A 13715-nucleotide genomic window follows, 5' to 3' on the forward strand; every position below is an offset into this window, starting at 1 on the left:
AAAATTAAGAAAATAAGTGAAAGGACTGGGAACGAGTAAAAGTTGGGGTGCCAACTATTTTTTTTTTTTGTGTTGTTGCTAGATCCCTATTTTTGGGGGGATTAAGATTTGGTATGAGCTTAATTATAATTGTAAACAACTAATAAAATTGTTTGAACGAGTATTATAATGTTGAGAGTATAATACAAACCAAACCTTTGAAGAGTGTATTTTAATCTCTAATTGGGGTAGTAGGCTATGGTGTCAATTGCAGAGTTCTATTATTTTGAAGATATTGCATGTTAAATGCGCCTAGCAATTTAGCTAAGTCACCCAAGCCATAGTCAAAGTTTTTTGTCATATATGGGTTAGGAGCTTCAAAATAAGTTGATTTTTTGGTAAGGATGATCTTTACGATGAAGAGATCGCCCTCACAAAAAAATCAACTCATTATGAAACTTATAACCCCATCAAAAGTGATTTACAAAAAAAAAAAAAAAACAACAAATGATCCACAGTTCTTCAGCTTGTTTTAATAGGGTTAGAAGTTTCAGAATAGATGGATTTTTGGTGACGATGATTTTCTTACTAGTTCTCTGGTAAGGAGATCACTCATCAAAAATCAGATCGTTCCGGAACTTTTTACCCATATAAGACAAAAACATGTGTATGTGGTGTGGGTGCCCTTATTAGGAATTGAGGTGCCTTAACACAGGGCCTTTGAAGTCTGAAGATGCCAATTTGAATCCTTGGTTTGGAGATAGTCAATAGAGGTGAAATTTGTGAACATTTGGTGCGTGAAATTCTTCGAAATCTTGCGAGGCTACCCTCAATACTCTTCTCTCCATCGCGACGTGAGTGAGCTGCATCAAACTGACAGGTAATCTCTCTCTCTCTCTCTCGCTCGCATTGAGATAGTAAAGTGATACCTGATGTTCTCTTCCTCACCCATCTCTAGCTCTCCATTTATGCCCTTGTCTTCAACATCTAGCCAAAGATTCATCATCTTCAATCTCTAGAGTTAACCCATATTTTATTTTATTCTTAAAAGGCATTTAAAATCATCAGAAATCTCAAACAAATCCATATGACGATCATCCGAAAGGGCTACAGAGTAAGCTATGTTCGAATTGAAGCTTTTTGATAAAATGCCAATGAAGAATATGCTTTCTTTAACTTCATTAATAGGGTTTCAATTTTATTTTTTCGACTCTGGGTTTTACAGGATTTAAGTAAATAAAATTAGGGTTGTTTGTTTTTCGTCTGAAGGAAATTGCTTAGCCTCTTTAATCAACATTAAAGAGGATATTTTAATTATTTACTGTTTATATTTTATATCTATTTTACTATTTCTATATTTTTCTGATTTTGTATTCATATTTTACCTCTCTCATTTATGGGTCACAAGACTTTTTACAACTCTCATAGGCAAACCAAACACTAAAGTTATAATTAACTCTCTCATGAGTCACGATCAGCTTTCAAGAATTCAACGTCTGTGGTGAGCTCTCAGTTTCCAAACACACCCTTAGATGATTACTCCAACATTATTTTTACAATACATAAAATAATTAAATTATGTGTAATGTATGGAATGAGGGTATATACTCACCATTTAGTAGAATGCATTCTCTCTTTTATTTTCAATTCGCTCAACTTATTTGTTTTAAGATGACAATTTCTTGAAATCATTGTACATAATTTTTTATTTTTTTTTAAACTTTTGCTTAATCCTCAATTTTAGATGGAAGAAAGAAAGGGAAATAATGTGTAACCATCTCAATTTTTTTTTTTTTTTTCATTTTCTTATTCGTCTTGGATAGGTAAGTGTGATTTGAATCCAGGATCTCAAAGTTGCATTGCAATTCATCAACCAATTGGGTTATGTGTCTATGCCTCCAACTTTCTTCTTATTGTCCCTACCGAGTTTTCCTTCGTCTATGATCATCATGGAAATAATATCTTTTCTCAATCGAAATTTTTTAAGAACTCTAAGAAAAATAGAACGGAATATTTCTTTTTTATCATTGATCAATGCATTTTAAATTGGAAATCAACTCCATTTTTAAGGAAAACTTTCACACTATAAGTTATAGAAAATATCAAAAGTAGAACTATCACATAGTGTTGATAAACCGTTCTCTAGCTGTCAACACTATGAGTTAGCTCTATCAACACTTGTAACACTCTTGAAGTAAGCAAAAATCTCTGTAATTATTTAGGAAAAATTTCCATTTTTAAAGTCTTGGATGAAGTATATATATATATGGGTAGCGTTCTTTTGACAAAATACTAGACAACATTCTAGACAAAGTTTTGTCTTATATGACTAAAAAGTTTCGGAATGGACTGATTTTTTGTGAGGACGATCTCTATAGTCAGTAGACCATCCTCCTAAAAAATCAGCCAATTCTGAAACTTCTAATCCCATGAAAAGTGGTTATAAACTAATGGTAAAAATTGACAGTTCACGATTCTTCATCTTATAAACTAGGGTTAGAAATTTCAGAATTAGCTGATTTTTTGTAAGGATGATCTTCTCATCATAGAGATCATCCTCACAAAAAATCAGCCTATTCTGAAATTTTTAGCCCATATATGACAAAATGCTTTGTCTAGAATGTTGTCTAGGATTTTGTCAAAAGAACGCCACCCTATATATATTTAAAAAAAATTAATCTAAATCATGAACCCAAAGGGTTGAGATATCATTTGGGTGAATAGGGCACCCCACGAGATCCAAATAAGGAGATGTATTGTTGTTGGAGATGAGATGACTCATTTGAGTCAAGTCTGTGTTGGTACATGCTGAGACAAATTGGGAAACCGAGTTTTGAAACCACCCTAAGAATTGAACTTAGTGGATGTTTACTTGTTTAGGGAAGAAAAATGAGAGGTTTTCAAATGGGAGAAGTTCGGCGAAGGTTCGCAACAGGAGTCCGTTTCCACCAGCGTACTAGGCTTCTTTGCACTGGCACCAACAACACAAAGCCTGAAGCCAAGAAGGCTGGTGAAGCAGAAAAATCAATAAGAGACTTTGATGCGTATCGTCAAATAGAGAAGCTCGACTTCATGACTGCAGCTAAGATTCTCTTCACCACTCCTCCTAAGAAGAAGAAATTCGGGTAGCAAGCACTTACTTTATCTTCAATCCTGTTTTTAAATGTGAACTTAGGGTTTAGGGTTTGTGATGTTTCAAGAGCTTTGTGTAAATGAGAATGATAAGCCATTGCCAAGTGATCTTACAATTAATCCAAAATTTATTCAGTGTTTGGTTTGATCTAATGATGCTATCCTTCTGATCAATTGCATTATTTGGATGGTCAAGACGAAACAAACAAACAAACAAACAAACATTAGTGAAGAAGAATGATTGATGATTGATTTCATTCTCTCAACATTGATTCAAATGTCAAAGTTCTCTCAACAAAGAACTACTAATGGAGCCCTTCAAACCTACCTTCACATAATAGATTGACTGATTCCAAATGTTTCAAACAAAGACATACAAGTAAATCCATAAATAAAATTCCATTACTTGACAGGCCACAAGATTATCCGTTTTTGTTTCTAATCAAGGTTATTGAGCCAATTGAGCATCGTGGCGGCATGATTGAATACCCAAATTGAATTAGAGTTCATTCTACCTGCCCTGAACAAATAGGTGTTGGCCACATGTCTCACCTTATTTGCCAGTTCAGACAACAGAAGACTACCCAACTTAAAGATGCACACTCCACTCCTTCGTTGCTATAGTTTTTAGTGACATTCTTCTTACTGGTTTGACTGTTGTTTGTGCTTCTCACTCTTTTATTCTACTAGGTGGTTAACTGGTCAAGATATAAATGTTTAATCTGTCATCCTGACTCCAAGGGGTTTGTGAAATATCCTTCTAAATCACTCTGTATAAACGTGCTCACACAGTATGTGGGTGGGTGGGTGTGCTGGTGTGTGGGTGGGGTTTGTGTATGGGTGTTTAGGCGTGTGTTTCTGTGGGTGTGTGAGCACTCAATGCTAGTAAACTTCCTTTTATCAGTCTATAAGGTCTGAAACTCGTTCAATCCAGAAACAAGATAGGGAGCAGGAACTAATAGCAAAAGAAATATTTTCCAGCATTGCACATGATAATTTGGGTTATGTTGGTCACCGATCTCACTAAAATCAAGCGTAATCTGTGGTAACACAAAAAATTTCACTCGTCGAAAAAAAAAGTTGTGTGGGCGTTTTGAATATGATCATAAAATGTTATGTTGTAAATATGTGTGATATCTTAAAGTTTTCTTAGTCTATACATCTTTGATATCCTTCTTCACTGCAAATTTCTCACATTAGTCTTTCTTGTATTTCCAGGCTCGATTTCCATCTCGTACAACTGTTCTTTGCTTGCATGCCTTCATTGGGTACCTTAGCTGACTAATTTAAGATTTACCACATTTTTATCTTTGAAAAGTTTCAACTTTTGGGGTACTGTCATCTGAAGATTTATTTCCTGTAACAGCTGTATATTTGGTGGCTCAATATGCTCGATATGAAATCAGAAGAATGGAGGCGGTAATGATACTCTCTTCCTGGTAACTATTTAGGAATTATTTAGCTTATATGGTGTTCTCTTCCATTTGATCTCTCTTCTACTTTTAACTTTTTTGTCACATTTGTGTTGGAGAGGTAGTTAATAGTACACTTATTATCAAACTGGATGCACTAGTAGGAAAGATGGATCCTTCCCCTTGATTCCTTGAATATCCACACAAGAACCAATTGATATCTAAAATAGTGGAAGCCTCCATATGAATAAACATTTCATTATTGATCCAGAGAACTTAAACTATACTCAATTGCTGATTAGGGAAAAATATTTGAAACTATTCCGTCCTTTGTAATTATTGGTTGCCTTCTTTGAAAATTATGTTTGAAAAAAGAGTCAGTTACCGCTCCTCTATTTTCCTATCTTTCTTCTTTGACGACCCTCAAGAAAGACCAAGACACATATCTAATATCTAAATTGCTCTTTATCATTGACCCTTAAACCAAAATATTGCTTCCCCATCTTCAAGAAATTCCTCAACTAAATACATAATGTAGCTAATATCTTGATACAACCTTAGGGGTTCAAAACAGTCAAGGATGGAAAAAATCTTGTAAGTGAAAGTGTATTGGCATATATTTAGTACTTCTCTTTGACCTTTTGGTCATTTACTCATTTTAAATGAGCCTATCTTCTGATCTTTTAAAGTTGCATCTTTTATCGTTTTATTTTGTGTTGGTTGATAATTGTGTTGATCTATTCCACATGAATTGTGCCCTTAATGCCATTTTATGGGTTAAAAGAGGCGGGAAATGCCTTTTGTAATCTACTGGTGTGATCAAAGAGATTTCGAGTTTGAATTGATTTCTATGTTCTTTCGTTTTTTTGTTTGTTTGTTATTTTGTAATGATTTCACATGAAGGAGATTTGAGCGTCGGGTTTTCATCATAGCTAAAGAGGGAGTTTTTAACTTTACTGTGATCTGGATCATATTCTTACATAGGGTAAGGCCTCTAGCATCATGCTTTACAATCTTTAGAGAAACACCATTGTGGGGAGGTCTGAACTCATTTTAAAAGTCTCTTACACTTCTCCTTCCATATATGATAGATAAAACTTAAGCATAGAAGGAAGCTCTCCTGCCTGATGGTTGCTACGGCTAATTTCCCTTAGAATCTGTTTCAGCACCATTGAATCTTGATGTTCTAGCTAGATATTGGTCTACTAAATGAGACTTGGATGAAGGATACGACCCCCAAATTTCCTTGCCAAAACCACACCCCATGAAGATGTGATCTTCTGTTATTGCCTTGTAGCAATGTCTCAGTCATGTCTGATGATGGCATCTTCCTGTGTCCTTTAACCCAAACCCTCCTTCATCCTTAATACTGCAAATCTTGGCCCAGCTGACAGTATAAAGCTTCCTCTTAAGGTCAGCAGTCAGGTCCAAACTGCGGGAATCTCACGCTAACCTGGCTTACTTGCTTTGCCACCTTTTTAGGAAGAATGAAGCAATTGGCCCAATAGACTTGGACACATGGATACTATTATGCACTGCTTTCTTCTATGTTCATTGTCCTGTTGAAAACAGACCATTGGTGTTGGGACTCCTCATCGAAGTAGTTTGGCTTTGATAAAAAGCCAAACTACTCATCACAGACCATTGTGTTGTGTTGTAGATGAAACCTTTACTGCAAGTCCATCAAAGTGTGGTTCCATTAGCCTTACATTTACTTGACGTTGATCTTAATCAATTGGATGCTTAATATTTCTAAGTTATGGCACATTAATTTATGAAGAATGTGTATCGTGGATATAAGGTTCAATAGTTATTCTAATGGGTACCGATTATTAGCAACTATATCTGTTTTGGTTTCTATCATTTTCTATAATTTCTTATGACTTAATATTCTTGACTACATCGTGTATAGTTTGCAGTATTAATTTTTCTAATTATCACTAAACATGCTTGCTTTACTAGGAAGTCGAGCTAAAAAAGAAGCAAGCGGAGGAAGAAGAAAAAGCTAAAGAAATGGAAGCAAGCGTGTTGGAAGAAACAGAAGAGGCGAAGTCTGATCCGGAGCTATTGAAGGTAAAAGTTAGACTAGAGGCATTAGAGGAGGCTGTGAAAGAGATAGTTGTCGAATCTAAGAAACTTCCGAGTAGCAACTTAACTAAGTACGACAAAGTAGAAAAGCCCGAAACTGTTAAATCGAACTCTGAAAGTAAGTTGGAAGACAACAGTTCCACAGTAGATAACCCTGAGCCAGATTTGAAGACTAGCGCATCAAAACCAGCTATTGATGCCTCACAATAGGTCGGAAAGCTGCAAATGGAGCAGACACAAGAATTGATGAAGTGAGAACTTGTGAATTCAGGTTAATTTGTATAGAGCTTGGGTTGGTTTATCAGAAGCGGTGCAGACCCATTGCAGAACTCATTGATCTTCCCATGCATCAATTCCATGAGATCGATAGGATCCAAAGATCATTCAAATTAGACGGTCCCAATTTCCAGACATTTGATTTTTTTTTAATTATTTTTTTCTAAATTTTATTTTATTTTCTGTGATCTATAACATAAATTTTGTTGTATAAAATTTGATAGTAAGCCACAAGAAGCTGAGTTTAGGCCTTTAGGAGACCCTCAATAAGAGTGTCAGGATGTGGAGAGGGGCACCCCATCATGATTCACGACTAGGTGAGACTCGTGATAGTAAGAGAGATGAGAAGTAACTCTCTAGATAGAGGTCTGTTCACGGCCATAGAGCCATGTTTCCTGTAATCTCAAAAGGGAGGGGAAGACCTGCATGAGGGTAAGTAGGTATCAGGTTCACGTTTATCATCTTGCCCAATTGCCTCGTGGCCGGGATGACTGGTCTGAGTCATTGCAATTCGAATCATCTTGACTCGGGCTGGTACCGAGCCAGGTATGGACCTTGAAATCAATTTCTCCAAAATCCATTAACTAATATATTAAAATTTCAAACAATTTTTTTTTTTTAAACTCTACAATCACCAAATCCCATTTTATATCAACCACACAACATTGAACCCCAAAGGGTTAGCCTAGTGGCAAGCCAAGTCTTGATAAGCTCCTTAAGAAGAGTAGGTCAAGTGTTTGAAACCCCATGAAGCTATGAATGTTTTGAGGCCACCCTCCAGGGTTTGGTTGACCCTCAACTCAACCTGTTGCACGTAGGACTTTTTGTGGGGCTGGTGTGTGTGACCATGGGATTAGTCCCACCTGAACGCTGGGGATACCCACAATATCAAAAAAAAAAAAAAAAAACTACAAAACATTTCAATTCAAAGAATTCTTTATATATATAGAAATGGCAAAACTGATTCAAATTGGTTGACTCGGCCAAGTTTTAAAACAGGGCAAAGTTTTCAACAAAAGGATCGCTTTTTTCAGCTACTTTTGTCTGTGTCAAATGGATGGATCGGTGAGACCCAACTAGTTCTGTTCTGAGTCGACCGAGTCAATCAGCCTGAGTTTTTAAGTTAATGCTTTTAGTTCAGAGGGCTCGTGTGCCATACTGCCATATGGTTTGCCAAGGAAACGTGAGTTGAATCTCTAAACAAACTTGCGTGAGTACAAGATCTCTACTAGTTAGTTTGAAGTTTCTTCTAAAACCTCAATCCTTAAACCCTAACTGTCCAAAAACCCTTCAAAATTCAAATCGAAGCTCAGTTAAACCCTGATTTTCTCTCTTATCCAACAATCGAACGAGCGTTCATGGCTTTCTTAATCCAAGTTTCACGAAGAACACTTCTCTCTCGATCTCATTTCTCACCCAAAACCTTAATTTCACGATTCCATCAGCTTTCATCTCCCCAAATTGAGAAACCCTTCTACAAATCTCTCTTCCATACACGAAATTACATCACAGAGATGCGAAAATCCGCATTCGAAGGCAACATTTTGAGAATTCTCCGAAATGAGATCCAATACGAATGCGAATACGCCCCTCCTAAACAGGTAACAATCATTCTTCCCCAAAATTTAGGGTTTCACTATCTCCCTCTTTCACCAATCTCTGATTTCTTCCATTTTTCCCCTTTTTTATGAAGTCTGTTACAGAATTCAATTCGTTTAAGGTAGAAGATCGGCCAGGCGAGCAATGGATTAGATTGAGAAGTAAATGTGGAGAGAAAGAAGAAATTAAAATCGAGGTGACGATGTTCGATGGATCTGTTCCCGCCTCAAAGTCTGGAGACGGAGACGATGTGAATCTGCACATTAGCTTGATTGTTGATGTTTCGAAGGGAGATGGTTCGAATATTTTGGAGTTCGTTTGCTCGGCGTGGCCGGATTGCCTTGAAATTCAAAAGGTTTTCATGCTTAAGCGTGGAGGAATTCCTGCAAGTTCTTATATGGGACCTAATTTTAAGTATGAAAATTTTGAAGATTGTTGTGTTTTTGGTGGAAATTTGTGGTTTTGGTGGTAGTTTTGTTAATTTGGTTTATGGGTTTCTTTGATTTTCAGGGACTTGGATGACGAGCTTCAGAAATCTCTTTTGGAGTTCTTGGAGACTAGAGGGGTAACTGATGAACTTGCTGCTTTTTTGCATGAATATATGATGAATAAAGATAGAACTGAGTTTATTAGATGGATGAGAAATGTCAAATCTTTTGTTGAAGAGTAGAGGGTTTATTTTATTTTATTTTATAATATACTTGACATGATCCTTTTATTGGATTTTTATGTCTCCATCAAAAGAAATAAATTTAGTAATTTTATGATTTGAGATAGTAATTTATGCTTTAATGTCCAATTATCACTATCTTTATTATAAAAGGCATTGTTTTTATGTTTATTTGCCCACACACAAGATCATATATAGAATCCAAGTTTACAGCTAAAGTAGAAGGAACTTAGTTGGGGATTGAATCTTTGAATATCACTTTGAGCTGCTTAGTATAATGTTGGAAACTTCCCTTCTTCATGGGTAAAAAAATAAATTTATTAAATAGGAGAGAAACCAAAACATGATAGAAGCTAAACTCTGGTGTCTGAGAAAGTCACTAGAGAAAAAAAAATTCTACAAATAGATATCAAAGAATCCCAACTTTGACACCCATTAATACAAGATAGCTTTTGTCTTTGAAATGATGGCTTCTAGGGCCAGCAACACCCTTCCTTTTCTTTCTTTCAAAATCTCCTACCAAGTGTTAAAGGTGATCATCTTCAATGGAATCCGCCTTTTCTCAGAAAAGCTCTAGGTGTACCATCCCCTCCATAAGGTGCAAAACAGTGTGAGAACCCACACAACTGATATGAAAAACAGGGAGAAAGATGGTCAAAATCTCATTAGGAAAATGACAAATAAATAAATGGTCCACCTTGAAGGCACAAACTTAGCTACGTTGGTATGGCACGCGGAGTGTTGATCCCATGACCTGGGTTCAAAACCCATTGAACCCACCTTTCATGTTGACCACTAACTCTTGCTTGCCTAGCAAAAACACAGTAGAGTAGACGGTCCACTGTGTGTTCCTTTGCATACGACACTCCTTTGTATACAAGTTTTTACAGGAATTCAGATTCGTACAAACTCCATGGCCTATCTCACTTGTGTGCTCTTTACTGAACTGGATGTGGTACCAAATTGGCTTTGTTCAATCCTTTAAAAATAGTGAAAGCTATGATCTTAAAGTAACTGAAAAGGTAGTTCATTGAACTAGTGAAGTAACTGAAAAGGACTTGAACAATATTTGAAAGCTGTGATCTTGAAGACAGTTGAAGTAACTGAATACCCTACTTTAGATAAAATTTAATGGACATATCTTCAATTTGTTCATTTCCGCTCTTACCATCTCAATCCATGTTCATTTAATACTTCCTCTCGTTCTCTGAGAACTTCGCCTTGCAGTTCTAACTAGTTTAGTAGTCAGCGTTCGTTGAGCATGACCAAACCATCATAGTTTACTTTCCTTTATCATCATCGTCATCGTCTATGGCCTTATCCCAAAGTTTTGGGATTGCCTGTCATGATAGGAATTAGTAAATATGTACACGGGGATGCCTATATGTCCTAGATATCATTTATTTGGGCTTGGGATTGGCAATATAATGTAAATAAAATATTACACACCTGGAGTTAGCTACCAATCTTTGTGTATCTAATGGAAAATAGCCTCACCCGAAGTTTGAGGCTCGCCATCAAACAAACGACTGAGATGGGAGGATGTTCCTAGAGATTTGCAAGAAATGAATTCTTAAAAAAGCCAGTACAAATTCCTATGAAGCAAGTACTGATATCTAGGAATCCTGTGTTTTTCCTCTCATAGAGACTATGTAGAGTAATGTCTAGAAAAGTCCGAGTGTGATATATTATTAGCTGGATTCAAGTTGGCTCGGATAACTTGAGCTATCAGCCTGACCTCAACCTGACTTGAATCCTATTGATAAAAATGATCCAACACTGCGTTGATAAGGGCTATTAGGTTTTCTACCAAGAGTTGCAATGCTACCTTTGTCTAGTAAACTAGAGAAATTGTGTGACACATTGAGAAAGATGACGTGTCAGAGTGCTACCTCTGATATCATGTTGGTTGGTCAACATGGTATCAGAGCGCTAGGTTCGTATAGGTCATGGGTTCAATTCTTTGATTTCTTTCCACCCTTATGGGTGAAGGGGAGTGTTGAGTGTATATTTAACTCCACTCTCGGGTGCGTCATACCCCAGTCAAGCCCCATAGCCCTCTTATATTCATAGTTTTCTCCCTCTCCAACAGATCGGTCTTTTGGAGTTGTTATTTGGTCTACAATGACCTCTGCAAACCTGAATTTGGACTGACCGGGCACTGTAGGATCAGTCTTAATATTTTGACAGGATTTTCATCGACCCCGGAAAATCAGACATTTTTTGGTTGTTATGTCTCGGCGTAAAGTCCATCCGGAGCGGAAGCACGGCATACTATTTTAGTCTCAAAGATATGTTATCCATAGATAGTGGAAGCATAGTTTCTCACTTGTAAAAGGGAGAAATGACTACTCCGTCCCATCCTGAAGAATCAAAGTGCTTTTCCATTTCCACTGTATTACCTCAATTAAGTCAATTTCAAAATTTGTTAAAATCCAGGCTCTTGTCAAGGCCTATTGATAATTCTAGTGAAGAAAATTTTGCATGGAATTGTTTGTTTTCCCTAGTACTTAGGACAAGGTTATTTAGTTCGTCGGTTCAATTGTGGGTATGAAGAAATTTAACTCATTTCTCATGCTGCGTAGGTTTGTCGCTTATAAATAATTTATGTTATTAGGTTACAAAATAGAACCAAGATGTATAATTATACAGAAACAAAATTTAATATTTCAAAAAGCTTAAGAAAAAACAAATGAGATTAAAATTTCACATATCTCCCAAAAAGTTTTGCATCTAAAAATTTTAGTCTCAATAAATTCAAGTGACATTTATGAAATTAAAACCATCAAATATTAATATTCCAAAAAGCCAAAAAAAAAAGTAATGAGAATGTATGGTTGAACCTGGAAAATTGCCAAGAAAATTATTTTCCCTGGAAAATGTGATTTTCATTTGTTTGATTGGGCATTTTCTTGGAAAAGCAATCCCCCAACTCGCCTCCTTACCCCCACGAAAATGACTTTGCCACCTCCCAATGTTTTATGTTGATTGATTAGCCCAATTTTAATGAGATTAGTAACTTAGCACAAGCGGGAAAGCTAGGTGCCTCGTGCCGCCCTCAAAACTAACCAACGACTCTTACATTTTCCTTGGTGCAATAAAATGATGGAACTTATTTTCCCATAACCATTTTTCCTGTATGAATTCAGGATGACTCTTGTGAACTTGGAGAAAGTAAAACAGGGATTAAAAATCTTCTTTTGGATTTTTTTTCCTTCTAAAGAAGCAAAAGTGCAACTTTATTGTATGTTGTGGGAAAATCATTTTCTTGAGAACTAAATTTTCCCATAAAGGTGGAATTCTTTCGCTCAAATGGCACCCTACTCAAAAGATTTTATGTTGATTGTATATTTTTTACACACTTGTGACATTTTCTCATGTGCAATCAAACACCAACTTTTATTCTCTTAAGGAAATTGAAGTTTTCTAGAAATTAATTTTGTTGAGAAAATACTTCTATTACATACCCTCGATTTAGTGGTCTCACCCCTCCACCATCACCATCAAAGCCTTATCTCAAATATTTAGGGTCGGCTAAATGAACCGTATTCCTCCAATTCACTCTATCTAGGGCCACATGTAATATTCTCTTTACATTATATTCATGGTCCCCTCTTCCTAAAAAGTTATACCAAAAATTTGACTTTCACTTTGTCCATAGCCTTGTATAGGTTCTCTTTGCACTAGAAAGTCTGATCCCAAATCTTTGGGATCGGCTAAGTGAATCTTGTTCTTTCATTCCACTTTGTTCAGAGTCACATCTTTTATTATACATCTTTTTTTTTTTGATTAACGGAGGTATCCAAACTTACGTCCGACTAGTGAGACAGGGTGAGCTAGGGCTTGGATCAAGGCATATGGGTCCCTCCCCCAAGCATGTGCAATGTGCCCTCAAGGGTGGCGTCAAGGAGCCATTGCTCACATGATTTTAAAACTCATTATGACATCTCGTCTCATCCATGAACGAGATCGAGCATCTCGAATGAGTTTTTCAATATGTTTGAGACATCTCATTGGTGGACGATACTGAGATGTATCAAACGAGTTGTATCGGTCTTGGACAAGATTGAAAATCATGATTGCTCATATTAAGTATCGAAAACACAACCTACGAACTCTCACCGTTTATTGAATTTGAAATTGCCATTAAGACAACCCCTCCTCAAGGCTAAATTATGTCTTTTGTTATTGAATCTATGACCATGTTCATAGATCAGCAACGTATGTAAAAAATCCACCATCCCCTAACATGAAATATTTGGGTATATTAGACAGGAATGTATGTAGACACACATAGGAAAAAACAGACAGGAATTGTCAACAAAACAGACTAGTTTTCGGGTGGACAAAGGCATCTTCGCCAAGCCTATTGGGCATTGGTGTTGGTTTGTCGTGGTTGATAAACTCTCATTCTCGTCTAGTCCTTTTCTATCAAAAGCTTTATTTACTTACATTTGTTGTTACAGTTCAATTTTCATTACTTGGTGGGACCCACATTATTATTCAATGCATCTGCACACGTACCTGTAATTGATGTTGATTTGCCACATAGGATTCTA

At 36.4% G+C, this 13715-nt stretch overlaps 2 protein-coding genes across 3 annotated transcripts; both read left to right on the plus strand.

The window, feature by feature from the left end:
* Positions 1–598: 598 nt before the first annotated feature.
* On the plus strand, positions 599–7878 carry LOC147392688 (uncharacterized). 2 transcript variants are annotated; one of them, XM_086456251.1, is made up of 5 exons: positions 599–859; positions 2865–3104; positions 4330–4379; positions 4478–4530; positions 6486–7878. In XM_086456251.1, exons 2-5 carry the CDS (start codon positions 2869–2871, stop codon positions 6819–6821), a joined length of 675 nt encoding a protein of 224 aa, XP_086312377.1. In that variant the 5' UTR covers positions 599–859; positions 2865–2868; the 3' UTR covers positions 6822–7878. The 2 variants fall into 2 exon arrangements, with proteins under 2 accessions (XP_086312377.1, XP_086312376.1); XM_086456250.1 differs by having other exon boundaries at positions 603–859; positions 2860–3104.
* A 192-nt stretch (positions 7879–8070) lies between these two features.
* Positions 8071–9253, plus strand: LOC147392689 (uncharacterized protein At2g39795, mitochondrial-like). Its single transcript, XM_086456249.1, has 3 exons — positions 8071–8488; positions 8581–8900; positions 8997–9253. The coding sequence occupies exons 1-3, from the start codon at positions 8246–8248 to the stop codon at positions 9154–9156; spliced, it is 723 nt and encodes a 240-aa protein (XP_086312375.1). The 5' UTR covers positions 8071–8245; the 3' UTR covers positions 9157–9253.
* The last annotated feature ends 4462 nt before the right edge of the window (positions 9254–13715 follow it).

Source organism: Akebia trifoliata, chromosome 10 (genome assembly GCF_017979445.1).
Source record: "Akebia trifoliata isolate Shusen 1 chromosome 10, ASM1797944v1, whole genome shotgun sequence".
Classification (NCBI taxonomy): Eukaryota; Viridiplantae; Streptophyta; class Magnoliopsida; order Ranunculales; family Lardizabalaceae; genus Akebia; species Akebia trifoliata.

What these genes read in the sequence shown, in the direction of transcription:
- LOC147392688 (XM_086456251.1), top strand. Translation starts at nt 2,869, where the DNA reads ATGAGAGGTTTTCAAATGGGAGAAGTTCGGCGAAGGTTCGCAACAGGA. An exon ending in CCTAAGAAGAAGAAATTCGG is followed by an intron (nt 3,105 to 4,329) that starts GTAGCAAGCACT and finishes TTGTATTTCCAG; the next exon opens with GCTCGATTTCCATCTCGTAC. An exon ending in TGCTTGCATGCCTTCATTGG is followed by an intron (nt 4,380 to 4,477) that starts GTACCTTAGCTG and finishes TTCCTGTAACAG; the next exon opens with CTGTATATTTGGTGGCTCAA.
- LOC147392689 (XM_086456249.1), top strand. Translation starts at nt 8,246, where the DNA reads ATGGCTTTCTTAATCCAAGTTTCACGAAGAACACTTCTCTCTCGATCT. An exon ending in AATACGCCCCTCCTAAACAG is followed by an intron (nt 8,489 to 8,580) that starts GTAACAATCATT and finishes TTTTTTATGAAG; the next exon opens with TCTGTTACAGAATTCAATTC. An exon ending in TATATGGGACCTAATTTTAA is followed by an intron (nt 8,901 to 8,996) that starts GTATGAAAATTT and finishes TTTGATTTTCAG; the next exon opens with GGACTTGGATGACGAGCTTC.